This window comes from Aspergillus stella-maris, assembly GCF_047715825.1.
Source record: "Aspergillus stella-maris strain CBS 113639 unplaced genomic scaffold BDV14scaffold_7, whole genome shotgun sequence".
Classification (NCBI taxonomy): Eukaryota; Fungi; Ascomycota; class Eurotiomycetes; order Eurotiales; family Aspergillaceae; genus Aspergillus; species Aspergillus stella-maris.
The window spans coordinates 201,837-228,609 of NW_027396801.1; the positions used below are offsets into that span (position 1 = coordinate 201,837).

A 26,773-nucleotide genomic window follows, 5' to 3' on the forward strand; every position below is an offset into this window, starting at 1 on the left:
TACTCCGGGGCTCCCCCAACTCAACTCTGGGGCAACTGCTGGAGCTCTTCAATTCCTTTCATCTCGATTCAATTCTGTTTCGCAGCTTTAGCTCCGGATAGCTAAGCTGTTTTCTCAACCTACAAGATGCTGGTCACGCTTACCGCCGCTCTATTCGCCCTGAGTGGCAGCTTTGTCAATGCCCACGGGTCGCATTCCACCCCCGTAGACCCCAATGCAGATTGGGCGACTCGGCACATGCAAGGTGGGACTCCGAGTACCCTGCAGGAAGCATGACCAACGTCCGGTGCTAACATTAGTCGTGCATCACAGAGGAACACCACATCGACAGCTTCGACGCCGGCTCATTCTTCACACTCCACGACTACGACTCCTCCGGTGCCTGGACACCCGAGGAAGTCCGCAAGACATACGGCATGGACGATGAGTCGAACGCCGCTCTAACAGAGGAGCGCAAAACAGAAGCCCTCCGTGAGGTCTTTACGCTCTTCGACCCGGCCAACACGGGCTTCATCACCCGCGACACCTGGATGCATTTGATCTCGGAGGGCGTACAATTGCCGGACTTTGGATTTGGGCCTGGCCACCACGGCGATATCGAGTATGAGTACGAGATTCATCACTTTGAGATGTACCATGGGGAGGATGCGACGGAGGAGGAGCTCACGCATCCCGAGGACATTGAGCACTTCAAGCGCCATGATGAGGAGGATGATGCTCAGGATAAGCTGGATCAGCTTGAACGGATGGCAATTGTGGCGGCCAATATTCCGGCTAAGTTCCGTAAGGGTATTTAGTGATGGGGATCAAGGTTACTTGTAGTTTTATGTATATGTGCATGTGCATGTGTGTTGAATTACGTTGGATGTCACTTACACTTCGAGGATATATCATGATAGATACCCTTCTAATGACCACTCAGATTAGGGATGCTCGCAAGTTTACGATGGTTCACAAGGCACGTGCAAGCTTGTCTCGTTCAAAATGGATTGCTTTCTGATTCCTGGTTGTACGACAGTTTGACGTCGTATACACAGTGCATCACCCCTGGAGCATAAGTCTTGACCTGCTCAACATGTCGACATTCGATATGGGTCTTCATATCTGCAGGCACAGAGGCATATTCAGCCCAGGTTCTCCCCAAGCTAGCCACAATATCACCTCCTTTCACTTCAATTTGTTGAACATCGACATTCTCATGCACGTGGATCCATCCACCCTTGTCCTTGTCAACAATCCTACAGGCATCATCCCAAGCTCCCTCAGAAGTAGGCAAGAGACCCAAGTTAACGTGCCTGATACTGGTCCAAGCTTGTCGACCCTGCATAACAGCCCTAAGTTCCCCCATAACGCGCGCCGCAAACCCATTGTCACCGTGAAAAATAACCACCCGATCCTCATCACGCAAGTTCTCAACTAACTCAGATATCGGCATGCTCAGAGAACCGTCGTTCTGGACCCGAATAACCCTACACCTCCATCCATTCTCAACACACCCCCTCCTTAACCCCTCAACAGACCACCCGTTTATCTCCCACCCCCAAACCCTCTTCACCCCGCGCTTCAGGTACGAGAACACAAAGTACCCGATCCCCGCATACATATCAACAACCGCAACATCATTCAGGCTCACTCCAGAGCCAAGAGACCCCTCATCAAGCCCCTCAAATACCACCCCGTGCCCCAAGATCCGCGCCTTCTCAGTAATATTCCCCCTCGAGAACATGGTATAAAGCGGCGCCCACATCTGCACGATCCCGTGGTTTTGAACGGTTCGAACCCAGAAGGCCTTTGCGTAGTCTTCGTTAGAAGGCTGCTCATCTTCTAGACTCCCGCTACTGCGGACCCCCGATCCAAAGTCGCCATATAGCGGGATGAGTCCAGCAGGACTACGCATCCTGTTTTCGTGGCCTTGGGTATCTGTAAGTACTATCGGCGCATTCATTGCAATGTGCGTTACGCCGAAGCACGAGAAGGCTTTTGCAATAGAGGCATAGAGAGCATTGCGCTGGCCATTGTCTAGGCTTTCGTAGAGTGCGCCCCATGGTGGAGGGTGCGTGAAGGCATTCAGTGGAAGGAGGAGCATCGGCTCGTAGATCGTGTAGCGTTTTGGAAGAGAGGAGATCAGCTCTGACGGTGATGTGCCATGTTGTGTCAAGAGAGATTTAGCGAGGGTGGCTATGTACTCAGATATGCCTTTTTGGAGGGGGTTGCTGGGTTGCTTTTGGGGACGTTTGGGGCGAGAGTTGTTGGTTTGGTGCTTTGTTGTGGAATTGTCGTCTGGGAAGGGGAGTTCGGCCATGGTCTGTACTGTTCGGCTGTTGAGGGTGTAATTGCTCAGAGCTGTCTCGAGCTGGACTCATCACGAGTATATGTTGTGCAATGTGTGGAGGATGTGCATTTGGAGATTGGAAAATGATTTGCAACGAGAGGTATAGCACGACTCTAATGAGCCAGCTAGCAGGACTCTGATACAGACGTATTATTGTATATCAGAAGTATATAACAATTGGAAGTATACATGAAGTGGTGTTCGGCTATCCCAGTGATATGGCTGAAAATAATGTCACATGATCTGTCTATTAGGATCTATTGTTGCCTCAGGCTAAAACGCTCCATCCCTAAGTTAAGTTAAGTTAAACCAAACAGTGGAGAACTTTAAAAGAACGACAATCTATAAACAGTCGCAAGGTGGGTAATCACCAACAGAACAAAACAGCTTCAATAACGAAAGGAGAGAGGGGAGAACTCAAGCGGAACGCATTTAGGATGCCGGCCTGGCTCGTTTCCTTGTCCGCTCACGTTGCTTAGTGAGAAGATACCAGAATCCCACGGTGAGGCACGTCAGTGGTCCTGCGGCGACGAAGAAGATCCAAATCTTCTTCGAAGTTGCAAATTCTCCATCATGAGGACTATTGAAGTCGAAGAAATTCATCCCGAGGAATGTCTATTGACGTGGTTAGCAAACTCGACTGTATAGGTTGCTGTCATGAAGAACCCACAGAAACAAAGCTCGCAGGCAGGTAGAACAACGTCACTACTGTAACGACAAAGACATTGGCATTATCTTCGACAGATGCATCCGCAAGTTGGAGCATCCGAGCTTGGTTATACAATGTCAAATTGGTGGCCAGCTTTCACCAGGGAACCCGTTAGTCTGATGATGGTCGTCGATGAACAGGAATGATCAACAACGTACAAGATTTGAGAATCCTTGAACTTTCTTTTCCAAGGCCCCGACGCTCTTTATATAGCCTTCTAGGCTTGAGGTATAATAGTCCGTCGTGTCAGCAAGCCGTCGGTACTCCGCGTCCGTTGTCAACCCTCGAGAAAGAAATAGGCCGTTCATCTCGGCCATTTTGCGGACAGTGGCTAGAGTGACTCCAATTTGTGACGAGAATGACATGATTCTGTTAACAAGATACTGTGGATGTAGCAATGAGCCAAGATTTTTGTTGTCGCTGACGACCTCAAGGTCGGACAGGTCCATCGTGAGGGCGACGTCGGCCTGAAATACGTGATCAGATAAAAAGCAGCATAGCTGGATGAACATTGAGTCTTACTGCTGCCTCAATCTGCTCACCAAAGTTCCGCAGGCACCACCTCCACTTCCCAATGTAGGTGGCAAAGACGAGTAGGTGCAACGAAGCCCAGTCTGAAGTCCCGTTCTCAGATTTTTTTGCAAGGGTCTGCTCGAGCTTTATCTGAAGATCCGTTTTCGGTCGCGCATGGAGAAAGATCCAGAGATTCCCTGCATCTGGTGGATTGTGTCTGTGGAAAACACAAACCTGTCGATCTGTGAATTTGGTTGGGCCTTCGACATTGAGTCTATAACTGTCTGTATAGGTGAAGCGATAGTGCATATCTTGCAGTTGTAAGCGAGAGGAGCCCGAAGAGAGTGTCTGGAAAACTCACCAAAGGATCCATCTGCGCGCTCCTTCACTGTCATTTCTCCATGGCCGGCGTCAGATGTGCGTGGTTTGTCTCCGAACAAAACAGCATGGTCGATAAACGAATTGTCAATTTCGTACAAGTCCGTCAGTTTTTGCATGGCCGATTCCGTGATACCGAGCGGGTCCATGGAGCTTTGGCAACATATTGAACTGCATAATGATGAGTGACCAGCGGAAAAAAAAGTCTGAGTATGAGAAAAACGTACACAACTCGCGTGTGCGGCTTGGGTGTTACGGTGAGATGGGCCTCGAAATCGTCGCTGCTGGAGAAAGTTTGAGGCTTAGACTGCGGAACCTTGTCATAGAGCCGGATGTCAGAGAGCTTGGACTCTGAAACAAAGGCCGAAGTCGAGAGAAGTGGGCGAATTGCCTTGTAGTGACTGCGGGAAGGAGTGTCCGGGATCGGGGCGTCCGTGGGTGTCGACTGCAGTGTTGCGCTCCTGTACGTGAGCTTTCTCAGACTAATGGGACTCTTCGGAGACGACATCATTGACGCTTCTACAATGAAAGACGCGCTTTTCAGTCACTTCTTGACATTTTATAATCATTTACTATTCTCCAAGATTATCAGATATAATTGCCTTCCGTGTTGAGGCAGACTCCGACGCCCGACATGCCAGGCTTTGAGACATCGCCTCTTACCACTCAGCCACCCCAGGAGCATCAGACCTTGAAAAGACACGCGGAATTAAGGCCATTGGCTGGCATCAGTTGACTCGGTCTGACCGGCGAAGATCGCTACGCCCCAGTGCGTTAACTTACTTCGTCCCCCGTTCGTTCTCTTCCAGGATAACAAACACCCTCGGGCTGTACTTACGAAATCTCGTGCTACACAGACTTTGTTAACAAGCTGATTTACCATCAGCGTAAGGGTACCAACCAATTGTACTTCTCGCGGGGCATCGAAGATGTACCTTTCGCCCTGGATCTACCGGAGCGTGTCAGCATCAGCAGTACAGACAGAACCTTTCCACCTCTGAGGGCCTCCTTACACGAACATCTATACGTCTTTGAAATATGAAATTCAAACGCATTTCCAGGTCTCGCAAGGCGATATATTGAGTTAGGTTGGAGCTGATGATGTTACGAAACGGTGGGCTCATTTTTGCAGGGTGGCTGGATCATCGAGGCAGTGAAGCGGAGAGATACAAACACTCCTGGCGGGAGAATAGTGACTACGCAAGTAATATACCGACGGCAATTGGGAGACCTCGATTTTGTATTCTTGGACACCGAGCAGAGCCTCCTGCTACCAGTTGACGTGGTTGAAGGTGGGTTGTCGAAAGGCTGGGAACTATGTGTTGTCCAGTCGAACTGCATGGTAACCGACGCGGAGAAGATGAATCAGATCCCTTCGGTGGCCACTCGACCCCGTGGGATAGGAGCACTCGTTCGAGCCAATCTGAGTTTTCCATGTTCATTTGTCTGCATAGCCGTATCCGACTAGGCCGACGATTGGTGGAATCCCTGCTCGTTAAGGAGGGGAATGCATGATGGATTCGTCGATGATCCCGACCTCCTTTCTGCCTTGCGGAGAACTCCAACATGTTTCTCAGGGATGATTGAAGTATATGGCGGGAGCAGATGCATTCAAGATAGGTATGCGACTGACAATACCGCCATCACATCAATCAGGGCTAGAATTGTCACCTGCATTCGAGAGGTATGATGACTTCTGAACGCGTGAAATGCTGAGGACGGTGGTAGCAAGTAAGTTTGCTTTTTCCGACTTCTTTCATTTCCACCCTGGCGAGTTTCCACCTCCAACTGTCCGCTTTTGCCTCTCTGGGCAAGCCGTCTCGAGTCGATCCCGGGGCTTCAGGCGCCATTCACTTCAATGGGTTAGCGAAGCAACATCAAACATCCTTACCCTCCTATACCCCTGCAGTGACGGTATACCATCCCTTTGGCAGGGGCAACCACACCATTTTTGGGCGTTTGAATTGCTCTAGTCAAATTTGCAATCGCAGCTTCCACATGCAAAAGCAAAGAAACCGATAAGTGGCAAAGAAACGCTGGTCTAGTCAGCGGACGTTCCGGTACCTTACATTTGAGGTAGCTGAGCTTCTGCTCACAACCCTCTATGCGGAGTTGGCGAACGTACAGCCTCACACACCCTAACTACCTTCCATGCTGATCCCCGACAGTGCCATCCATATATTAGAATACGAACGTCTGAAACGCCCAACCTTCACTGAGCATGGCGCGAGCGCTTTCCCCGCCAAAGGCTCGTGCGAGACGAGGCTCTCGTTCAGCCTTGTCTGACTCTGGGCTTCAGAAACCCCTTCTCCGCTTCATGCGGCGCAGTGTAAGATTGTAATGAGTTGACAGCGAAGACTTTTACTAAAAGAAAAGACAGCGGCCGTGCTTATAGATTATCTCAAGGCGCATCCAAGCCTTATAAGCACCTCCACAGAAACTTCCGTACTCATGCGCGACCTGCTTCAGTTCCATTTGATGCTCAACAACCCCTTGCTGCAACTCGGCATCTATCTCTCCAACGCATAGTGTATAGGCACCATGGGTACATCAGGGAGCCGCATGATTGCAGAGTGAGTCAGTCTTTACCCTGGAGTTTGTTGTTCACGTGAAGTTTCTATGAACGAAATTGTTTCTTACTTTTGAAAAAGAAGTAGAGAGGAGCATCCTTTAAAGAGGCGACTGCCCGACGAAGTTGTCAGGGATGCTACATTGTTCTACCACCGCCAAAATGTCGATGGCGTCGTGGGGCACAAAATGAAGGACGTTGTCGATCTGGATGTATTCCTCAGAGGGGCACGACTGGCACGGGATCCGCTCAATACCGCTGGGATTCCCGGTTTAACCGAAGTCGAGAAAGTTGCTCTTGAGTCCGAGAGCAAAAGTGGCCTATTCCAGCTAACGAAGGACCTCAAGGTCACCATCTTGGTAACCGCATGCGCTGCCATGACCCAGTGAGCACATTGCCTATTGAATCACTACAGTGCTTTATCTAATACGTACAAACTTGAATAGGGGCTGGCAGCAGTCATCAATTAACGCAAGTTCGCCCGGCTGGCAAAATGAATTTAGACCGGACGAGGATCCGTCCTATTGGGACAACAGGAAACTTCTGGCTGGGCTGATTGATGCTGCGCCATGGCTTTCGGGGAGCCTCATGTACACACTTCCCTACTCTTTGTAGGATTACGGCAGCACTGACTTGCTGCTAGTGGGACCTGGCTGAGTGATCCTTTGCAAGAAGGTCGCTTTGGAAGACGACCGGCGCTTTTGATTTCAGGCATTTTGTGTACAGCATTTGTGCTAGGTATTATTTTCTGAAGCTTCAATAGGTCGACAAGCTAATGTAGATACAGGAACGAGTCGATGTACAACCTGGCAGCAGCTTTTGGTCTGCCGGCTTCTTCTCGGGATCGGGGTACGTTTTGACAGTGTATATTATAAGCAGGATATTATCTGATCAGATACGGCACTACCCACCAGGTTGGCGCAAAAGCCTCTATTGCTCCCGTATTTGCTGCTGAAGCGGCCATTGATCATTTACGCGGACGACTTCTGATGATGTGGCAACTGTTCGACACTTTGTGAGTTTTGACCCTTATTAAACACTTGCCTCTCGAGTTGGTTTGACAAACATTTGAAACAAAGTGGGATCTTCCTCGGTTTTGCCTGCGTATTCATTGTTGATCTGGAATGGAGGATCATTCTGGGCACCGCCGCAATCCCCTCGATTGTTATGATGGTTATTGCCTGCCTTTGCCCGGAATCACCACGGTTTCTCATTCGGAAAAAGCGATACGGTGACGCACTTCTCAGTCTTCGCCATCTCCGTGGGAGTGATATCCAGGCATGCAGAGACTTGTACTACATTCATAGCCAATTGCAGTACGAGTCACAAAAGCGGCTTCAAGTATCCGGAGAAAGGCTGGCAGGAGTGCAGCAGCAACAGCTGTCGAGGCTCGAACAAGAATCTTGGGTGAAAGAGGAAGTATATCAGGAGATTGAGCTTCCACGCTTGAATTTTTCCAAACGCGTCTGGAAACTTTGGTCCATAAAGCGCAATCGACGGGCCTGCATTGCGGCCTTTATTGTAATGGCATCCCAACAACTCTGTGGAGTCAGTCACTGTGAGCTTAACGCGAGAGACAACATCTAGTAACTCATTATGGCAGGTTAACATTTTGAGCTTCTATTCGTCGTCACTCTATGAAGATGCAACCGAGAATGGCACAGATGAAAGGAGAGACCCAAGGGATACACAGGTGGCGTGGTTAAATTTCGGTAAGGTTACAACCTTATCTGTTTACTGTCCTCATGCTTATTATATGCTACCAGGGTTCGGGCTAGCGAATTTTTTATTCACCATCCCAGCATACTGGTTTATCGATGGGTACTACCACAGAGGCCGCAGACTATTGCTGCTTGTGTCTCTTGGGGGTATCTTCTTCACTCTTATCTCTATCGGTTCCTTTTACTTTTTAGACGATGGATCTCCTAAAGTTGGGCTTGTCGCTACTTTCACCATCGTTATCTACCTAGCATTTTACGGCATTGGGGCTGGGCCAGTCCCATTCACGTTCAGCGCCGAAGTGTTCCCTTTGGCATTTCGTGGTACGACCCATACATTATCTAGCCTTGACTTGAAAGATCACTAACCCGAACCAACCAGAGGTTGGTATGAGTTTCAGCGTGATGGTCAATTTCGTCGGTCTGGGACTTCTCGTCAATTTCGTTCCAGCCATAACCGACGAGTTTGAGAAGATGAAAGTGCAAGGTCATGTCTGCCTTCTATACATATTTGCGTAAGTCACCATACCCTAGCAAATGCTGTCCATCTAACGCTCGTAGGGGTCTCGACTTGGTAGCCTTTGTGCTAGTCTTCCTCTTTGTAAGTTATTTGTTGAAGCTTCGCACGGCAGGTACCCATTGGAAGTGGCACTTTGCTGATGTTAAAATACGAAGGTGCCGAGTACTGGACGGAGATCTCTCGAGGATATGAACGCTGTTTGTATGATTTGACAGTCCCGCCAGGATACCCAAGCTGATAATCATCGCAGTTGATATCAAGATGTCGGACCACGTCCGGACGCATCTTGCTTTCCTGCCGTGTATTCCGATCGACAGAGGCGGCAGACAGGATGAATTAGAATTCACCATTGTAAATGGAACGGGGGACACGGCCTTGAATCACGACACATCGAGGGATTATAACGATGTATAACTCAGCACTTTCGTCTATTACTGATATAAGGAGTATCGGCAGTGAGAAAAATCCGGAAGCTGTCTGCTCTGAGGACACAGCTGCCTGGATAATACAGAACAAGGAATAAGTTAGATACGGATCAGTAATTAAGCAACATCTTTGGTTAAATAGAGACGCTTAGCGGTTCTGGGTCGTTCTCTCAGCGTAAATAAGCACTCTACCGATGGTAGTCCTGCAATCTGTAAGCGAAGAAGACAGGAACCAAGCCAGCTGCTGCTTGGCCTATCACAACAGCCCAAGCCCCAGAGAGGGCTGCCTACCTGAGTCAAAGGAGGAAGGCGCATGTGCCTCGTGACCTCATCGTAAGCTGTGCCCTTCGAGTTGTCGGCAGCAGTTTCATCTTCCTCTCTTCTCAATCTCCCTCCACCCTTCGCCATGCATCTTCCCTCTCAGATTATCCGTTCATTATCTAGTGTTGATATCATCGCTTTTATATCTGCAAGACTGTTGTATAACCGACCGGTTCCGATTGTCCCTTTTTCCCCGGTCCTTTAGCCTCGAGCGCCCCCTCGAGCGCCCGACCAACATGGCGCTGTTTACCCCCAAACAGAGCAAGATACCAGCAATACAGAGTGATCTCGAAAAGAATATGGAGCGAACAAGCGAGGATTTCGGGGAGTTTATACCCCGTGGAAGCCTTGAGAAGATCTGGTACGATAAGCGTCTTAAGGAGTTCGGGCAGCACTATAAAGCTTTTGGTGCGGAAGACATTCACAGAATCAAAGAACACTTCTTACAAACACTCTCAATACTGGTTTGCATCGGCTGGAATGACTGGGGTCGATTTCGAAGCATATTCCTAGATCATTGGCATCGAAGAGACAGGAAGATTCCCGACAATGGCAAATCGAGGCTAGAAAGCGACGCGTTCCTAGGACCGGCATGGGGGAGAAAGTTTTCCCACACCCGATATAGATTCTGTCCAATTGATATAGAACAAGGCGAAAATCGAGTCCTTGGCGAGGGTTGGAGGCTGCCCTTCGTCGAGTGCGGAATTATTGGAGAAGGGGCATATGGGTCTGTCACCAGACAATGTGTTGCGGCACGGCATCTTCGTCGAGCTGGCGGCGATCTTAATCAGGTAAGAGAAGATTCTTTCTATATTTGAATGAGCATACATTCCTAAGTGTCAATGGTACAGGAGGAAGAAGTTATTGCCTGCAAGACTTTCAAAAGTCACAATGATTTCACAAAGGAGAAGGCAAACCTCGAGAAACTGAGAAAGAAACTAGGTAGAGAGGATCAAAACTCCCGGATTATGCCGTTTTTCACGACAATAACGATCGCTAATGAGTTTAACCTCTTTTTCGAATGCGCTGACACCGATCTCGAGCGTTTCCTTCAGGGTTCATCCCAAGGGATTGCGCCCCGGGACTTGATTGAAGAATCGCGTGCCCTAGCTGGCGCTTTGAGGTTTTTGCATCAGGACATGGATCCGCAATTACTATTTTGCCATATGGATCTTAAGCCCTCAAATATACTGGTCTCCTTCAAGGACGCAAGCTTGGGAAAAGTCGGCAAGTGGATAATCTCGGACTTCGGGATATCCATCATCACTGCTGCGGAGGAGGCGCGCCCCCTGGATGCATCAAAAGGGACTTTTCGGTATCGGTCTACCATTAATGGTGCGGGGATGTACCAAGCACCGGAGATCCTTACCGGAAGTTTTGGGCGGAAGAGTGATGTTTGGTCACTGGGCTGTATCTTGGTCCGTGTTCTGGCCTTTGGCCTCGATGGTGCGCGCGGACTAGAAGAACTAGACGAGAGGCGTGCCAAAGAAGTCGATGATCAGTCGAAGTATCACAGACATGATTTTTTTCATCGCGGCGACCCCCCAGTCCTGAACCCTCATGTTGAGGGGTGGTTGAAGGAACTGCATGTCAGAGTGGACTCCCGACTACCCAATAACGCGCTGGAATACTTCAGCGAATTATTGTTCGGGGCACTCGAAGTCGATACAAAAGATCGAATAACTGCAGGAAAGTTGAAAAAAAAACTTGACCTTATTTTGTCCCTACCACATACGGATACTGCGGATGCTCCCGGAGTTGATGTCCTCTACCCAAGCCCTGACCCTACACCTCCAACAACCGCATCGGATCGAAAGCCATCTGTGGTACTCACATCCCTCTTGAATATGATAACAGAGAGGGACCCGAGAACGCTGGCATATTTTCTTGGTTGGGATGTCGATGTCGAACAGGTCGTCGAAGCGCCAAACGACAAGACCAAGACAGATAGGCTGCTGATACATGCGATTCGCCATCCAAACCCTCAATTTGTGGACGGGCTACTGCTTCATCGACCAGATCTGGACAAAGAGAGTCTAGACTCAGGCGGTGACACTCCGCTAAGCTGTGCTATCAAGGTAGCGAATACCGACATCGTTACGCGTCTCTTGGAAAGTGGCGTGAACCCCAATGCACCCTCGAACGGGGGCCTTACACCCCTAATGCAAGCAACAAGAACTGGCCAGTTGGATATGGTCAAGCTCTTGCTGGAAAAAGGTGCCGATTATCTGGCAAGAAGTGACACTGGGTATACTTGTCTACATTTAGTTGCATGGGCACCTCAACGAGGGGCCGAGCTGATCGAGGAGTTCAAGACCCGAATGCCAATTGACATATGCCGCACTTGGTCTCACGAAACGCCGCTCAGCACGTTGATCCAGGAGTACAACAATGACAAACGCTTCGAGTGGTCGAAGAAGTTCAATGCTCTATTGAATGCGGATGCCAATGTCAACCACGAAGACGCGAACGGGCTAACGCCTCTGTACCACGCTCTTCGACGGGAGCTCATTCTAGTTTGCCGCATACTTCGTGAGAGAGGCGCCACACTAGGACCAAAAAGCCCCAAGGACGATAAGGCTTGGGAGCCGGACCAAGAGACGAAAAATTTGCTTCAGGATATAAACAGATCACCAACCGTACTGAGACGCTTTTAGAGCTTCAGTTCCGGGTCTAGTTCGACATTTTTAAGATCATCTTGAAGCCAATCTTTTGAACATAATCAATTAACAAGATACCCGTCGCATAATTTCGACATTAACTTTAGCCTCTTGCTTTCTACTTTTGTTTCTTTGATGTTTATTTCAGCACCCGAAGCCTTCGAAAGACTTTTGACAAGCATGTATATGGATAATGATGTTATCCTCTATCAATATAACCCCATGTCCCAAGAGCGGTAACCCTTGGCTTTTTTCAGCACAAAAGCATTCCGTAATAGCCCCCCATCATACCCTTTCGTGAGATATCATATTATACCTAGTTTTCTTTATTGGAGGGCAAATGCCTATAAGCCCGCACCTACCCTACACAGGTGCATGCAAGCTAAGGGTCGCCCCTTCCATGTTGAGTCCGCTGCTATCCCCCGGGCAACCAGGCGTCTATCCCGTCGTTCCTTCCTCTTCTAGTTTGGACGGGACCGCTCCGTACCTGCCAATCTGGCAGGACTATTTTGTGGTAGGTAGCCACGCAAAGATGGGGATAGCGGAATTAGGACGGGTGTTCAGTTAGAGGTGAGATGAAAGTCCAATTCGGAAGAGACAGTACGGAGCAAATGATATCGTCTGGTATATCAAAGAACTGAAGAAACGTCCCCGTCGAGATCATGAAATGGAATTGCAAGCCAAAGTAACTTTCCCCAATGAAGCAAGTAACAACTTGAAGTCAAATAAAGTCAAATAGAATAGAATAGAATGAACGAGCCCCTAAGTACCTAAAATAAAACGACATGTCCGTAAGATGAAGAACAGAAACAAGAAGCAAGAAGCAAAAGCAAAAGCAAAAAGAGACCATCTGCGGTGCTTGAGAGGTCATTGTACATGGGTAGTGAAGAACGCGGCAAATTCAGTTTGTGTAAATCAGATCAAGGTCAAAGTCAAAGTCAAGTCCAGTCCAGTCCAGTCCGTCTAGCGCCAAGAGAAATTCAGTCCCAGTCGTTCCAGAGAGTCCAGTCCGTTCCAGTTTCGTTCCAGGTGCAGGTCCAGTAATATCAAGTTCAAGTTCAAGTTCAAGTCCAGTCCAGCAAGGTCAGGTCAAGTCGTAATGTGTCAGAAGGTGTTTCATCAGTCGTGCATTCGGTCGTTTCCAGCGTGAGTGTTGTATAGGTATAGGTGTAGGGTGGTGAGTTTCGTTATTCTCGTTTCTGTTTCTGATATAGGGGTTTACTCTTGTAGTAGTTCAAGTGTGAGAGGTCGTCTTTGGTACGAACTCTCGCGTCTACTTATCTCGAGTAGGGTTTGTTCATTAGGGCGATTTCGCGGGCGACTGTAGCCCATTCGAGTTCTCGTTTCAGAGGCTGCTTGTTTTTCTTTTGTTGGAGTTCTTCCCATTTTAGGAGTTCATATCTAGACTCGTTAGGTCTGAGCATCATTTAGAATGTTAGGAGGATTGCATACACAAATCGAAGATGAGGCTGGATGATGACATTAAGCCGCCTCGCACGGACATAGCAGCTGGGGAGTGTTAGTAGACGCTCGAAATGCAAATCCTTAAACGTGAACTTACTATGCCCGAGGGAAAGAGAGATTCAATGCCGCCATGACCTCGGCGATACATATAGTTGCAGAGCGGGAAACACCAACTCGACAGTGAACCAAGGTAGCCGTGCCATCGGCTTTTCCTTTCCCTGCGCGAGTCAGTGACTGAGATACTAAGCAAGTGATAAACGGCGCAACTCACGAATAAACTCAAGACAGCGATCAAATTCCTGAGTCAAAGGATCAATACCGTTGTCCTGCACTTTAGTAATGTGCATGACATTCTCAGAACCCATTCTTGCGAGATCGTCATCACTCCAAGAAACAGCCTCGCCAATACTGAGGACACGCCGAATACCAAGCTCCCAGAGCATTTCGGGATTATTAGCGTGAGATAGGTTTCCAAGATACATGTATGGTAAAATCCGGCTTGGGAGAGAGCCGTCGCAGTATCTGAACCAGTGCGGATCTGCTACGCGGTAGCTCGCTGGGTTTGCGGGGCTCTCGTGAAGGATCCGTTCTTGTAGATCTCGTAAGAATTTAACGTCCGTTGGGTAAGCGAAGAAGTTTCGCTTCTTTTCTCGGTGGAGTCGCAGCCAAGCTTCGCTTGCGGGAATGCCTTCAGCGAACATTGTGTAAGCGATGACCAAGAGCGAACTTTCAGTGTACCCATCTGGGCAGTGAATTAGGATCTTTCGAGAGGTCTTGGGAGGCTCATCCATGGGGATGTCTCCTTCAGCATCCGTCTCTGGGATCTCGGGGTTGGCCAGATAGTACATCCACCGGAGTGTATTGATGAGATCATCAACATCCCTACTCTCTGGGGATGGAGATACTAGGGAGCCAGATGAGGGGAACTCAAGCCGTTGCGGCTCGCTCGCAAGACGTTTTGCGAGGTTTGCAAGATATCGAGGGCCTGGAATCCCTGCCAGGTCATTTGCTTCAATCATCAAGTCAAATAATTCCGCCAATGGTGTTCCAGACACGCCCGCCTGCAGAAGATAGTCTGGGGTAGGACCTTGCCAGACGTTGTTCGAGAACTCTGTTGCGCGAGACATAGTGCACATCTCGTACCGCTCTAACTGGACTGTTCCAACTGTTAGGAGTGAATTTACTTGCAGCGGAAGTATACATACAGAGATCCACGACCTGGTTCGTGAGATGTCCAGAAGAATCAACAGCTACCAAGCTGGGCGCCCTTCGTTCGATATCGGAGAATGGACCTGTATTCGTTCAGTTCACGGCTCGCTATGCGTTTCATACGATGTTAGCAACTAACAGGAGACAACGAATGTATTGTAGGACGGCAACGTCTGATCATGGTCGTGCTTGTACCTCCAGTGATGTTGGGCGGCGGTGATTCTGCTTGCAACTTCGAGAAGCTGCTTTGCAGTCGCCCCATCCTCGCCGTAAACAATCACGTCTGATAGCGGAGCTACCTTTGCTGTTTGGATCTGAAAGTTGCGAACCGAGAACCCTTCCCGAGGGTCAACGGCGAGAAACTCGAGTCCAGACGGTGCAAGGATCGCATCGGGGGTCACAGCCCCCTTGAGCCTAGAAGACGACATGTCCCCGCCGACCTTGACGATTGTCAAGCCTCTCCAGCATTTCGGAGTGCGACGAAGTGAGCGTCGCCGATTTGTAAAGAATCCAACCTGAAGCTGATTCTCAGGATGCAACCCATGCAGCCAAGGGAACATCAAATTGGGATCTGGAAGCGGTTGCGAAGAACAGTGCTTGACAGCTGCTTCCAGAATCTCAATTTCTATCGAGTATAGCGGAGGCGAGTCTGATATCTTAGGGAAAGCATCGGGGGGGTGGAGAGGCGATGACGCCGGGAGACTGGCATCTTCCTTGGGTGCAGGCGAGCTAGTCCGTGACGGGATGGGGGATGGTCCTGTAGGACATACAGGTATATGTTTATTGGGAACAGGTGAAGAGGTTCTGTTGAGACTCAAGGCCGGGGTCTTTGAGCCTGGCGGAGGGGTGGTGTGACGCAGTGGCTGCTGAGCTTGCACAACAACAGTGGCCATGGCCGTCGGAGTATAAGTCGAGTTCGAGTCGGGTTGAGTCGATTAGTTGATATAAATGTCAATGGCCAAGTTTTGGTGATTTTAGTCCAGAATGCGAAGCCAAAGCCGCATAGTTTGAAATATCGCGGGTGAGTCCGGCGACTGAAATTCTTGGGGAAACGCCTAACCTAAGGTGAGGCCGCTCTTGTTAGTGGTGTGGATCGCGCCATGGAGGAGGATCATCGTACGGTCGCGCACGTGTCAAGGGAGATCACTTACTTATATGAGGCTCCGATACCAAACAGTCTATGCCCGAACAAGAGAGTCAGCAGAGCAGAGTAAGAAGTGAATGTTGTGAGATACAGGCAAGACGTGAGGGGAGCTGGAGGGGGAAGAGTGAGGAGGTGGATGTCCAACTTGCACCAGGCGTACCCACTCTGAGATAGTAGAAGACCCAAACCCCCACAGCGATAAGATGATCCAGCGAAAGACTGCGGGCGGAACAAACCCAATTGGAAAGACAAAATGGAAGTGACAATACAGCAGGGACGAGGCAACGAGGGAGCAAAATATGTACAGATCAGAAAGACTGCTTCAGACCGGAGGCGAGAGAAATCAGAAGAAATAAGAAGAGAAGACGAGAAGTACGGGGGTGGAGAGGGGTAACCGGCTGGGCGTTAGTGGCTCCGTTAGTCTCCCGTACTCCTCCACAGCTCATCTACTCTGTCCTCTGTTGTATACTCCCTCCATCAACCTGTCGAACGTCCATCATCTACCTCCTCGTGCTCGGCTTCCGTCTCTGTATCACCCATGTCTCCACCATCCCGGTTTTGATGCCACTTCCATGCACAATCACACTACATCACAGCCCACTCGCAAACCACTACTCTACACACAAACACCAACTCCCTCAGCCAGCAAGCGAGACCTAGCCAGCGATAGACGATGAGGTGTCATTCTCTCACTCTATAGGCCACTATTTCTGCCTCATCATCTCTGATTGCCAGATGCGCACTATATCTCCTGCTGCTGCTCCACACCACCACCGCAGTCAATCCCGGTAAGTCTTGACGCCGATACCTCAGCGCGACCCTAGTCGGCCCAATAGGGTCCGTTGGACGGACCTCAGGGCTGCGTCTCGATCTGGCTTGAGCTCCAGGTCTCAGTGGCTCTCAGTGGCTCTGGCTGGACCACAAAACAAAACCGTCAACCGGCCTACAGCCCGCAGTGCACAATAACCAGGGGTGTCTCATTTGGTATTCTATCCGTTAGGTAGCGATCGTCTCCCCTCCCTGAATTCCGGAAATGCCTAGATATGAATATGCAAGGGCTCTCAACTAATAATGAACGGGCTTCGCCTCTTTTGACCTCGATACATCGAGCTTCTTTGATAGTGGTTGGTGCATCGGCCAATTCCATGGTTGCCTTGTAGTCATGCGCGCACCCTTCACCCCTGGGTCGGCCAGTGACAAGCTGAGGACAGATAAGACTCTTTACTCCGCAGAACAACTCAAGCGCCGTTTTAAGACTCGTTGCATCATAAACGTAAGCGCGTCGACACTAAAAACTTTCCATTCAGCCCTAATGGCGGTTTTTGAGTTTCAATTGTTGGTCCAAGGATGATGACCATGGTGACGGAGTTTCCCTCTTAAAACCTACATGCGAAGCTCTACAAAGTACAACCAGCAGTCTAGCCTGGAACCCTGTCGGCAGGAATTCTGGCATCGGTGCTTTGGGACTCAGATGACTTTCCTGAGCTGGATCTATCCAATGGCACACCCTGCCCCGTAGCACGAGATCCTATTCCGGCAACAATCTCGAGTAACGCGATGGAGGCAAGGGCCAATATGCTACCCTGTTGATCCTGAAACGTGCATCAAAGAGCCTGTTTTCCGTTTTGCCTCCCTCTGCCAGTTGTGAGTGAGTGAGGTTGTCTTGGATAAGTTGGGCTCTTGATTTTCGCGGGGTAGTGGAGCGGCTAGGCAACCTTAACGGCTCTTTCACGCCTTCCCCGCCTGTCCGCCCGTCCATAATCCATACTTAATGACGTATCGCCCCTGGAAGGTTGGCAGACTGGCAGTAGGTTGTGTTGGCGCCCACAACTGTCAAGTCAACTAAACTCACCAACCAATTCTTTTCGATCCTTCTATTGGTATCCCGTCGAACAATGTTTGCGTTGTTCCGGTTTCACGGCATCCTGCAGCTGCCTGCCTGCGTCGCCAAGACGGTAGTCCTGCAGCACTGGACAAACCAGACGAGGCGCTACTAAATATGGATTACTTCTTAGCCGGGTGCCTTATAGATGCCAGTGCCGTTGGCTATTCCAATATCGCATGGTTCGGGATCAGACTGATTCAGGCCCCTTCAGCTATCGCCTGCAGCTCATCCGCAAGTCGCAGGAGATAGAACCGCGCCATATCCGGCGGAAGTCCAGCAAATGTCTTTGCCATCTTCTCTAGATCTTTCCTCCCTTTCTCATAGGCTTGGACATCGCGGTTCCCGTAGACATCCCGACCAGCCGCGTACCCTTGAGACAGGTTGCGGAAGAAAACATTGACCGCCACACTCACGTCCCCTGTTGGTGCCGCTGTGTGCAGCCAAAGTGGTGGGAGAAATAGGATATCGCCGCGCTTTAGACGAGCCTCATGGGGAGACGTGTGCGGAATGAAGGTTATGGATTCATCGGCACGATTTTTGAAAACGTTGATGTTGGAGCTTGAGGCCCCGGCAGGGACATCGAGATGCTGCACATCGGTGGGTGGGTAGAGTATTAGTCGCTTCTCGCCTTGAATTTGACAGAGGACGTTGGCCATCACCTGTTTGTCAATGTCAGCACCATTTTGCAGCCTCGAACAACGATTTGACGTGGTATCCTGAGACTCACGTCGTAATGAAGCCATAATGTCACCGGACCGGAAACTCTCAGAGGCGAGCTATGTGCGTTCTCAATAACCGTTTGCAGCGCCTCTGGAAGCCGAAAGTCATTCTTCAGACTTGGAAAGTCGGTTGCCAGATTTGCAGGGAGTCTCGTCGGCTGATCGATAGAGATGCTGCGAAGGTACTGGCGCCGACCGGCATGTACCTCTTCCATAAAAGTTCCAAACTCTTTGGTGGTGTACGTGAAGTTTTTGCTGCGAAAACTCATGTTTTCGGACGAGGCTTCGTGGACAACGACCTGAGACGAGTGTTAGCAAATTGCCCCTACGTGAAGGGGCGGGTATAAACAAACCTTCCGATCATTTCCAACCGCATTTACGAGGTACTCTTTCGTCCAGAGCTCAGTGCAGGGACCAATATCCGTTCTCTCAATAATAACCGGTCTTGCGTCGTCAAGGATGCGCTGGAACTCTGCTGGTGACCTAACTTGGATTCGCGGGATAACAGTCACGTTGTTGGTAAATTTGCTGCAATTATTATGCTTGCCTCTGTCTTTCTTCGCCGGCTCAATTTTATCCACAGCTGAATTGGCAGACTCAACCTCTTGAGGAAGCAGAGACCATTTGTTTTCGAACATTGCTTCCGCATCAACAGCATCAACCAAAGTCCAGGTTCCTTCTGTCCACACCGTCCCGGACGGAAAGCAGACAGCGCCACCACCAAGAAAGAGGATCTTGTTGGGGTTAATCGCACATGCGGCATGCCCAACGAGGAGAGGAGCCGGGCCATCGATATCGGGGCCTAGCCCTATGGTAGATATGACTGGCTTGCTTATAGTAGAGCCATTTTCGATACATTCCAGCATCGCCGCCGAGTCCAGAAGGAATATGCCTTCACCGGACGGCACGAGGCGTCGCGCCATGATACCGCCAGCCACGACTAACCCACGAGGGATAGATGTGATCGTGGCGCCGAATCGAGACAGAGTGTCATAGCCAGGTGAACTTTCTCGAAGGGACCCGGTACAATCAAACATTTTAAGGTGAACAGAGCTGTCGGTATGCTTCTCTAATTCCCAGGTCCAGAAGTCTTCCAAAATCGTTCCACCCGCACCGATTCCTCCGAAAAGGACGCCGGTGCTACCGGTTTCGGTTATATTGGCAAGGCATGCTCCAAATCGCGCTGGGGGTGTTCTCGTGATCCCTGTCGCTGTTTGCACTGCAACCGTTTGCCACTTTCCCCCTGTTTCATCATAACTCCATAACAACCACTCGTCAAGTGTGGTCCCTTCACCGGTTCTACCACCGTAGATGAGTACGCTCTCAGAGTCAAGCGTTACCTTTGTCGCACTATGTCGGAATCGAGGGGTCGGAAGATGAGGTCCTCTCTGCCACGCGTTATCCTTCCGTATCCACGTGTCCTGAAATACAGATACTGGGGACGCTCGACCACCAGCAAGCAGACAATCACCATTGTCATTTAAAGTGGTTATTGTATGACACAGACGCGCTGATACGTCAGCCGAGGGAGGTAGGTATGCGGGAGAAACGATGTTGTCCTTCAATTGCGTGTATAGGTCTGTGTCTGCAAGACGTGTCTTGGGACCCCAACCTGCGTGAAGTCCGACGGCTCCCTTGCCGCAGGGAATGACGGCGCCAAACCTCCTCTGAGCAGTTGGCGACGTACAGTTGGCGATGATCCTGAAGTCGCCACAATTGTTGACGGGAGCCTGTGTGGAAACTGGGGAAAGACCTAGCCCAAGTTTTCCTCTCCTCATAGAAGCATACAGGAGGAAGTAATGAGATTCGAAAAGAGCAAACTCCTCCCATTCGTCGAAGGCTTCAACGGAGTCCAGTGATTTTCGCTGGGCGCTGCTGACGAAGTTATCATCAGACCATAGATCCCAGAGACTGCGTGCATTCACATGGATCCAGCCGGCTTCCATGAAGCGGCGTTTCTGGTCGGCCAGGGAGGGGTATTCATGGATGGAGTGTAGAGGGGTCCCAGCTTTTGAATATTGCTTTATGATCCCTGTTGTAAAGGGGTGACCGGGACCATCAGGAAGGAAGTGCTCTAGGATGCAGAAGTGGACATCTGTGTACGATGATGGTTAGCATGGCCATCTGCGTAGCTAGATCAGTATGAGGTAGCTTCGCACCATCATTCAGTTTAGCAGCCCAGCTTATGACTGCATTGGCTGACTTGACGTCCATGTAGGTAAGAGCAACCTCAGCGAGGAAGAGGATTGTACAGTCGGCAGGAAGGACCTCGGTCTTGAGCACATGATTCAGCTTCTCCAGGTTCTTCAGGTCGCACCCAACAGCAATATACTGCTCGCTGCGTATCTGCACAGCACTCTCATCAGAGCTAAACTCTACGGTTCCAACCAGTTGGTCTTGGATAATTTGTGCCTTTTGGATTGCGGTCTTTTTGTTGACCATGAGTTTCTCATAGTCGACATCCACGAACGTTGTCTGACTACTCACGAAACCCTCCGCACTGAGGATAAACGGAAGGGGATCACTACGATATTGTCTTAGCATACGGTCCTCCTGGTATTGCATGTACTGCTCGGCGGGTATCCAGGTATCTACGACTTACAATCCACATCCTAAATTTATGACAAACTTAGGTTTTTCGGAGGGCTCTCGTAGGAAGCGCCGAACCGATTCATTGATGGCGTGCATCCGAAGCCAGTATTCACGGTTTACCAGGGGAGTGCGTCTCGAGGGTTTCTTGACAAAGTATCGGAAAAAATGGGGTTCGGGATAGTATAGCATTTCGACGCTTCGTTTCGAGACGATACTGCTGTTGTTCGTCTAGCAGCGAGTACAAGGTTAGCTCTGCAGTGAATTGTAGATCCGTTGGCATAGGAATAGCACTCACCCCCATGACCGAGTCGGCTGACTTCTCTTCCTTCGAAGATGAAGCAGCCTTCACAGGATTTTTCAAGGAAGCCATCGCGACGTTCACCACCAGTAGGTTGGTAGCGGGGTTGCAAGTGGATGGTTGGTCCAGGAGCAAAAAAAGGCGGGCAGTAGAAAAATAGACGCGGTTGGCGCCCGACCGCGGTCAAACCAAAGCAGCCCGGCGATCTTCAGATCCTCCGCAGCCGCCCATCTGCTCCCCGATTAACTCTCTTCTCCATACAGATCGTTCTCCCATCCGTCACCCTGCATAACATCCCGTTCCAACACACGCGACAAGGCTGACAGCAAATCCAAGCGACAGGCGATGCATGGTGGCAACTGATCTGTGCCTGGCGACACGGACCCTGTGATGGGCGCAGCCGAACCCCTCCACTCTTAAGCTCTTGGACCCAAAGCCCACCTGTTGACGAAGCTCTCCGAGCTCTTTTCTACACCACTTTTTTCGTTGCGCAATCGGTTGTATCACCCGTGGCCACAAGAATCTACTTGAACATTTCCTATAGATCGTCACCGAATTCAGCGGCTTGAACCGTGTTGTATCATCAGCAAGATGACAATGAACTTTGTGACGTTTAACCAGGACTATAGCTACCTGGCGGTAGGTAAGAAGACATTCTTTAGGCACCCGATACTCGACGCATTTCTGACACCCATCAGCGACGTCCAAGGGGTTTCGAATTTTCACGACCGATCCTTTCGCCAAAAGCTATGAGACAAAGGACGGAAATATTGCTATCATTGAGATGCTCTTCTCGACGTCATTAGTCGCTCTCATCCTCTCGCCCCGTCGGCTCCAGATCACAAACACCAAGGTTCGTCGCTCCCCTGAACTGCTACTTTAGCTTGTTCTATGAGGTTCAAGCGAGTTTTCCTTTTCATCGGTACGGGTGCTCATTGTTAATCGAACTATAGCGGCAATCAACGATATGCGAGTTGACATTCCCCACCACCGTTCTCGCCGTCAGGCTCAATCGAAAACGACTCGTCATAGTTCTCGAGGATCAAATCTACCTCTATGATATTCAAACAATGAAGCTGCTATACACCATCGAAACGTCGCCGAATCCTAACGGTACGTCTGCCTTGCACCGTTATATGCACCTCCATCTGACCCCGTCTAGCACTGTGCGCTTTGTCACCATCCTCTGACAACTGTTATCTCGCATACCCTCTCCCCCAGAAGGCAGCACCTTCTTCGTTCAACCCGCCCGCGCATGCTCCGCCTACGAACACACATGTAACTCCGACAACTGGTGAGGTTCTCATCTTCGACACCGTGAAGTTGGAGGCAATCAATGTCATTGAAGCACATCGATCACCGCTGGCATGCATAACCCTCAACAGCGACGGAACCCTGATCGCAACGGCTTCGGACAAAGGAACCATCATTCGGGTATTCTCCGTACCCGACGGTCACAAATTATATCAATTCCGAAGAGGCTCAATACCATCAAGGATATTCAGCATGTCCTTTAACACGACATCAACCCTCCTCTGCGTCTCGTCATCTACCGAGACCATCCACCTCTTTAAGCTGGTACAACCGTCTCAGAATTCAGAAGGTTCACAAACGTATCCTTCAGCGGGACGCCGACGAAGCTTCAGCTCCCTAAGCCAGTCCCCAGATCGGGAAGAAGGAGAAGAGGAACACGGCTCGTCCGACCTTTCATCCCGAAAACACAACGGGACGCTCATGGGCATGTTGCGTCGCACCTCCCAACACGTCGGCGGTGCATTCGCTGCCAGGGTCGGAGGTTACCTACCCAAAGGCGTCAGCGAGATGTGGGAACCAGCTCGCGACTTCGCCTGGATTAAGATACCTAAGCCGAACCAGGGCGCAGGTCCGAACCCGAACGCAGGTCCTTTACGAAGTGTTGTCGCTATGAGCAGCAATACGCCCCAGGTAATGGTCGTCACAAGCGACGGGAACTTTTACGTCTTCAGCATTGATCTGTCCAAAGGTGGTGAGGGGACGTTGACGAAACAATACTCGTAAGTCGATTGCTTCATTCAATCTACACCCTTTGGCCTGCATATAATCAACGTGGATCTTTGCCGAGCAATATACATCTGTATTCTGCTTGTGTAAATCTCAACATTAATTATATGCAGGCCAGAGGGTGTACCTTGGATTAGACTCCTAACCCTAGCGTTCTACAGTGTCCTCGAATCAAACGACAGGTTGGGATACTCCGCCACCGACCTATAGCCTATTCCAGTTTCTTTTATCCCTGCTTTCTCTGCTCCACGACTCGAACTCTGATACCACTGCACTCGTTACTCACTTACTATGATTTGACTTGCATACTGTTCTCCTCTCTCCACCCTGCGTACCTCTTACGCCTGTATGTCCTGCACTGCCAACAGCGTTGAATTTCACTGTGTTTATATACTCCGGCATATCCTCTTTGGCGTTAGTTGTTGGTTCCATCGATTTGGCCTGGTTTCACTTGATTTGGCTTGGTTTGCCTTGGTATCTTGATTTTTGACTCTCCTGACAATGCTATCTAATTGTTGATCAAGTTCATACATGAGGTTTTCGCATCAGTGACTCGTAGTGATAAACCCATACAAGCAGTAATGCAGCAGAAAGTTATACGGTAGTAGGGAATCAGTAAATCAACACCGCTCAAAAACACGATATAGCCCCTTCAAATCGCCGACCTCCACAACACCCCTCAACAGCCTCGTTGTAGCAACTAATCTCGTTCTTAACGCCGGGAAAACGACATGCTCTAGCATCCTGCCCATTTGGGCCCGTCGGGTTTGAATGAACTCGTCCTCTTCACCAGCACCAGCACCAGTCTCCTGTTCCTGCTGCCCCTGCCCCTCGGCATCCGCCCCCGCTTCAGGTGCCGCAGGCGGCCTAGGCAGTTGCTCCGGGGTATAAAATGCGGCCAATTCCCACAAGAACGTGCGGAAACACTCTTGTTCGTCTTCCCAATTAATGTACGGTCCGAGTCTAAGTAGGAAACGCGGGAGTTTGCCTAGGCAGGGTAGGTACCCCTTCAATAAAAGCGGTATGGACAGGAGCTCGCCGGCGTCAGAGATGTGAATGGCGAAGTACTCGGCCAACATCTCTTTTCTATCCATCAGTGTCCTTGATACGAGGTTGGGTGCGTTTGCAAATATCTCTCTTGCCTCTGGTCCGCCTTCGGTCTCGGTCTCGACTTCGGCCTCAGCGGCTATACGGAGTAGGTTGATGATCTTAGGCGGCGGGTCAAGCTTTATCGTGCCGAAGTTGCCGAAGTCTGTAAGACCAATCTGGTAGAAAAATTCGCTGCAGAACATGCCGTAGTCGACGAGGTAGAGTTTCACGCCAGATTGAATCGCTGCGATGCGCCGTTGTTCATCGACGAGGCCGACGTACGTGTGGGAGGCTATTGTTTCGGTTAGGGAATTGTGCATTGAGCTTCGGACTGTGGCGCGGAGATTCTTGACTGATGTTAGGGCGATCTTGAGTGGTTCGCGATCTGTGGTTTCGTAGGTGAAGCCTTCGTCGGCGATTATTTGGTGTTGTGTGGTTTCTGTTTCGGGGTCTGTAGTCTCTTTTGTGAGTGTTGGAGGTTGGTGCATGGCGGGTGAGAGCATGGAGGTGATTTTGCGGACGCGCGAGTCGGTGCGGACGAGGTTGTTCTCGTATGGCTTTTTGGTGGATGCGGATGTTTTGGGGATAGAGGGTCCGGCCTCTGAGTCTTGAGGATGTCCAAGGGTTTGTACGGAGGGTAGGAGTGTTTGCGTTAGGAATGTTCGACTTGAGTCGACTTGCGCTAACTTGGATCTGATCTCGTTGCAGATGGCCTCGATGATTTCTTCTTCGTTCAGGAAGTTGACTTCTCTTTTCGTAGGATGGACGTTGACATCTAGCCGGTGCGGTTCGATTCTGAGATCGATATACACGAATGGATGTCCGCCTTTGGGAAGAAAGCTGGCATAGGTCTGTTCGACCGCTCGTTTGATAGGCGTGGACTCGACTGAACGATGATTAATGAAGAGGAGGATTGTTGTGCGTTTGACGTGGTAATTTGCATTCGTAACAAGCCCAGACGAAGAGAATCCCAGCTTGTCATCCTTGACGCTGAATTCAACCAGCTCGTTGGCGACTGCGCTTCCATGAATCTGACGAATTCGATCGACAGTGTTGAGAGCAACTGCCGTGGAAATACTGACACCCGCATCACCATGTTTACGGCATGAGAAAGATACACCAGAACAGTGTACTGCATAGCGGCCAACCACATCGAGAATCTTGGCAAATTCCTCACTCGCTGAACGGAACGCCCTGCGTCTAGTAGGTACATTATAGAACAAGTCCTCAACCTGCACAAGTTAGAGCTGCATTCTGCACTGCGCTGACGATTGTTCGCTTACTGTAATCTGGGTTCCGCCTCGTCCGGCTGTAGCTTTAGGAGCAGCATTCTGTCCTGGTTTGGGAGGAACTAGCTTTCCATCTCCATAATGAGCCCTCCATGCACAACTCGAATCGGCCGTCTTTGTAGTGACGGTCAGATGTGCTATGTGACTTATACTCGCCAAAGCCTCGCCACGGAATCCATAGGTAGCTATAGAGGTGAGATCCTCGAACTCTTTCAGCTTCGATGTTGTGAACCGCTCGCAAAGGATAGGAAGATCATCGCGCTGTTTAAGCAAATTAGTACTCGGTCACTAGCGCAGACAAAGAATCACATACGTCGATTCCGTGACCATTGTCGGTAATCTGGAGCAGCTTGAGTCCCCCTTCTTTGACCAAAATTTCTATGGAAGTTGACCCTGCATCGACGGCGTTTTCTATGAGTTCCTTCAGCGCGTGCATAGGAGCTACAATGATCTCTCCGGCAGCGATTTTGTTCACCACATCTGGATCTAGAGCCTGTCATACAGGTTAACTAGCATCTCAATACCAGGGGTCATGAGCTCACTCTAATCTTCTTAAGTTTCCGAGGGCCCTCAGTATCGTCAATAGGACGCTTTGTGCCACGTGACTCGGGCATATCAACATCCATGTCCGCTGCCATCGCCGGAGATGCCATTTTCCTCGGCTCGAAATCGAAAAGACCAACTATACTATTAACTCCCTGGTCGACATAGTCAGTAAGATGTGCTGTCCGGTCCTAGCCTCAATGGTGGAATGTGACCTGAATGCTAACGCTGGATGATATTGATCCGTCGCGAAGGGACCGGCACGTGACGTCAACGCAGCAATGGTCTTGGCAGATAATGATTACATAACAAGGCGGAAGCTCCACTGGCGCAACGCCGGCGGCGATGAGGCAGAG

The 26,773-nt window shown here is 50.1% G+C and overlaps 9 protein-coding genes across 9 annotated transcripts; 4 read left to right on the forward strand and 5 right to left on the reverse strand.

The window, feature by feature from the left end:
• The first annotated feature begins 33 nt into the window (after positions 1 to 33).
• Positions 34 to 943, forward strand: BDV14DRAFT_166705 (nucleobindin SSP120). The gene is made up of 2 exons (XM_073767535.1): positions 34 to 244; positions 313 to 943. Exons 1-2 carry the CDS (start codon positions 127 to 129, stop codon positions 795 to 797), a joined length of 603 nt encoding a protein of 200 aa, XP_073631739.1. The 5' UTR covers positions 34 to 126; the 3' UTR covers positions 798 to 943.
• Positions 944 to 2,538, reverse strand: BDV14DRAFT_166706 (tRNA(Phe) (4-demethylwyosine(37)-C(7)) aminocarboxypropyltransferase). Its single transcript, XM_073767536.1, has one exon. The coding sequence runs from the start codon at positions 2,300 to 2,302 to the stop codon at positions 980 to 982; it is 1,323 nt and encodes a 440-aa protein (XP_073631740.1). The 5' UTR covers positions 2,303 to 2,538; the 3' UTR covers positions 944 to 979.
• A 226-nt stretch (positions 2,539 to 2,764) lies between these two features.
• On the reverse strand, positions 2,765 to 4,440 carry BDV14DRAFT_196595 (uncharacterized protein; the record flags this gene model as incomplete). Its single annotated transcript, XM_073772483.1, has 6 exons — positions 2,765 to 2,947; positions 3,003 to 3,134; positions 3,200 to 3,508; positions 3,564 to 3,865; positions 3,916 to 4,103; positions 4,160 to 4,440. The coding sequence occupies 6 exons, from the start codon at positions 4,438 to 4,440 to the stop codon at positions 2,765 to 2,767; spliced, it is 1,395 nt and encodes a 464-aa protein (XP_073631741.1).
• Positions 4,441 to 6,689: 2,249 nt separating this feature from the next.
• Positions 6,690 to 9,153, forward strand: BDV14DRAFT_196596 (major facilitator superfamily domain-containing protein; the record flags this gene model as incomplete). The annotated part of the gene is made up of 12 exons (XM_073772484.1): positions 6,690 to 6,860; positions 6,958 to 7,091; positions 7,145 to 7,239; positions 7,289 to 7,350; positions 7,416 to 7,516; positions 7,581 to 8,049; positions 8,105 to 8,213; positions 8,268 to 8,543; positions 8,602 to 8,734; positions 8,781 to 8,820; positions 8,895 to 8,940; positions 8,990 to 9,153. The coding sequence occupies 12 exons, from the start codon at positions 6,690 to 6,692 to the stop codon at positions 9,151 to 9,153; spliced, it is 1,800 nt and encodes a 599-aa protein (XP_073631742.1).
• A 568-nt stretch (positions 9,154 to 9,721) lies between these two features.
• BDV14DRAFT_196597 (ankyrin repeat-containing domain protein) lies at positions 9,722 to 12,142 on the forward strand (the record flags this gene model as incomplete). The annotated part of the gene is made up of 2 exons (XM_073772485.1): positions 9,722 to 10,276; positions 10,337 to 12,142. The coding sequence occupies 2 exons, from the start codon at positions 9,722 to 9,724 to the stop codon at positions 12,140 to 12,142; spliced, it is 2,361 nt and encodes a 786-aa protein (XP_073631743.1).
• Positions 12,143 to 13,422: 1,280 nt separating this feature from the next.
• On the reverse strand, positions 13,423 to 15,711 carry pps1 (tyrosine/serine/threonine protein phosphatase PPS1; the record flags this gene model as incomplete). The annotated part of the gene is made up of 6 exons (XM_073772486.1): positions 13,423 to 13,546; positions 13,598 to 13,654; positions 13,707 to 13,827; positions 13,881 to 14,765; positions 14,815 to 14,901; positions 14,958 to 15,711. 6 exons carry the CDS (start codon positions 15,709 to 15,711, stop codon positions 13,423 to 13,425), a joined length of 2,028 nt encoding a protein of 675 aa, XP_073631744.1.
• A 2,171-nt stretch (positions 15,712 to 17,882) lies between these two features.
• BDV14DRAFT_130910 (tRNA methyltransferase PPM2) lies at positions 17,883 to 21,577 on the reverse strand. The gene is made up of 6 exons (XM_073766107.1): positions 21,454 to 21,577; positions 21,169 to 21,386; positions 20,726 to 21,090; positions 18,920 to 20,661; positions 18,575 to 18,865; positions 17,883 to 18,506 (listed from the first exon to the last, which is right to left on the reverse strand). The coding sequence occupies exons 1-6, from the start codon at positions 21,526 to 21,528 to the stop codon at positions 18,045 to 18,047; spliced, it is 3,153 nt and encodes a 1,050-aa protein (XP_073631745.1). The 5' UTR covers positions 21,529 to 21,577; the 3' UTR covers positions 17,883 to 18,044.
• On the forward strand, positions 21,543 to 23,805 carry BDV14DRAFT_130901 (phosphoinositide binding protein ATG18). The gene is made up of 4 exons (XM_073766105.1): positions 21,543 to 22,099; positions 22,155 to 22,309; positions 22,410 to 22,569; positions 22,619 to 23,805. Exons 1-4 carry the CDS (start codon positions 22,048 to 22,050, stop codon positions 23,491 to 23,493), a joined length of 1,242 nt encoding a protein of 413 aa, XP_073631746.1. The 5' UTR covers positions 21,543 to 22,047; the 3' UTR covers positions 23,494 to 23,805.
• Positions 23,805 to 26,615, reverse strand: BDV14DRAFT_130907 (mismatch repair ATPase MLH1). The gene is made up of 4 exons (XM_073766106.1): positions 26,417 to 26,615; positions 26,188 to 26,367; positions 25,869 to 26,135; positions 23,805 to 25,817 (listed from the first exon to the last, which is right to left on the reverse strand). Exons 1-4 carry the CDS (start codon positions 26,525 to 26,527, stop codon positions 24,117 to 24,119), a joined length of 2,259 nt encoding a protein of 752 aa, XP_073631747.1. The 5' UTR covers positions 26,528 to 26,615; the 3' UTR covers positions 23,805 to 24,116.
• Positions 26,616 to 26,773: the final 158 nt, after the last annotated feature.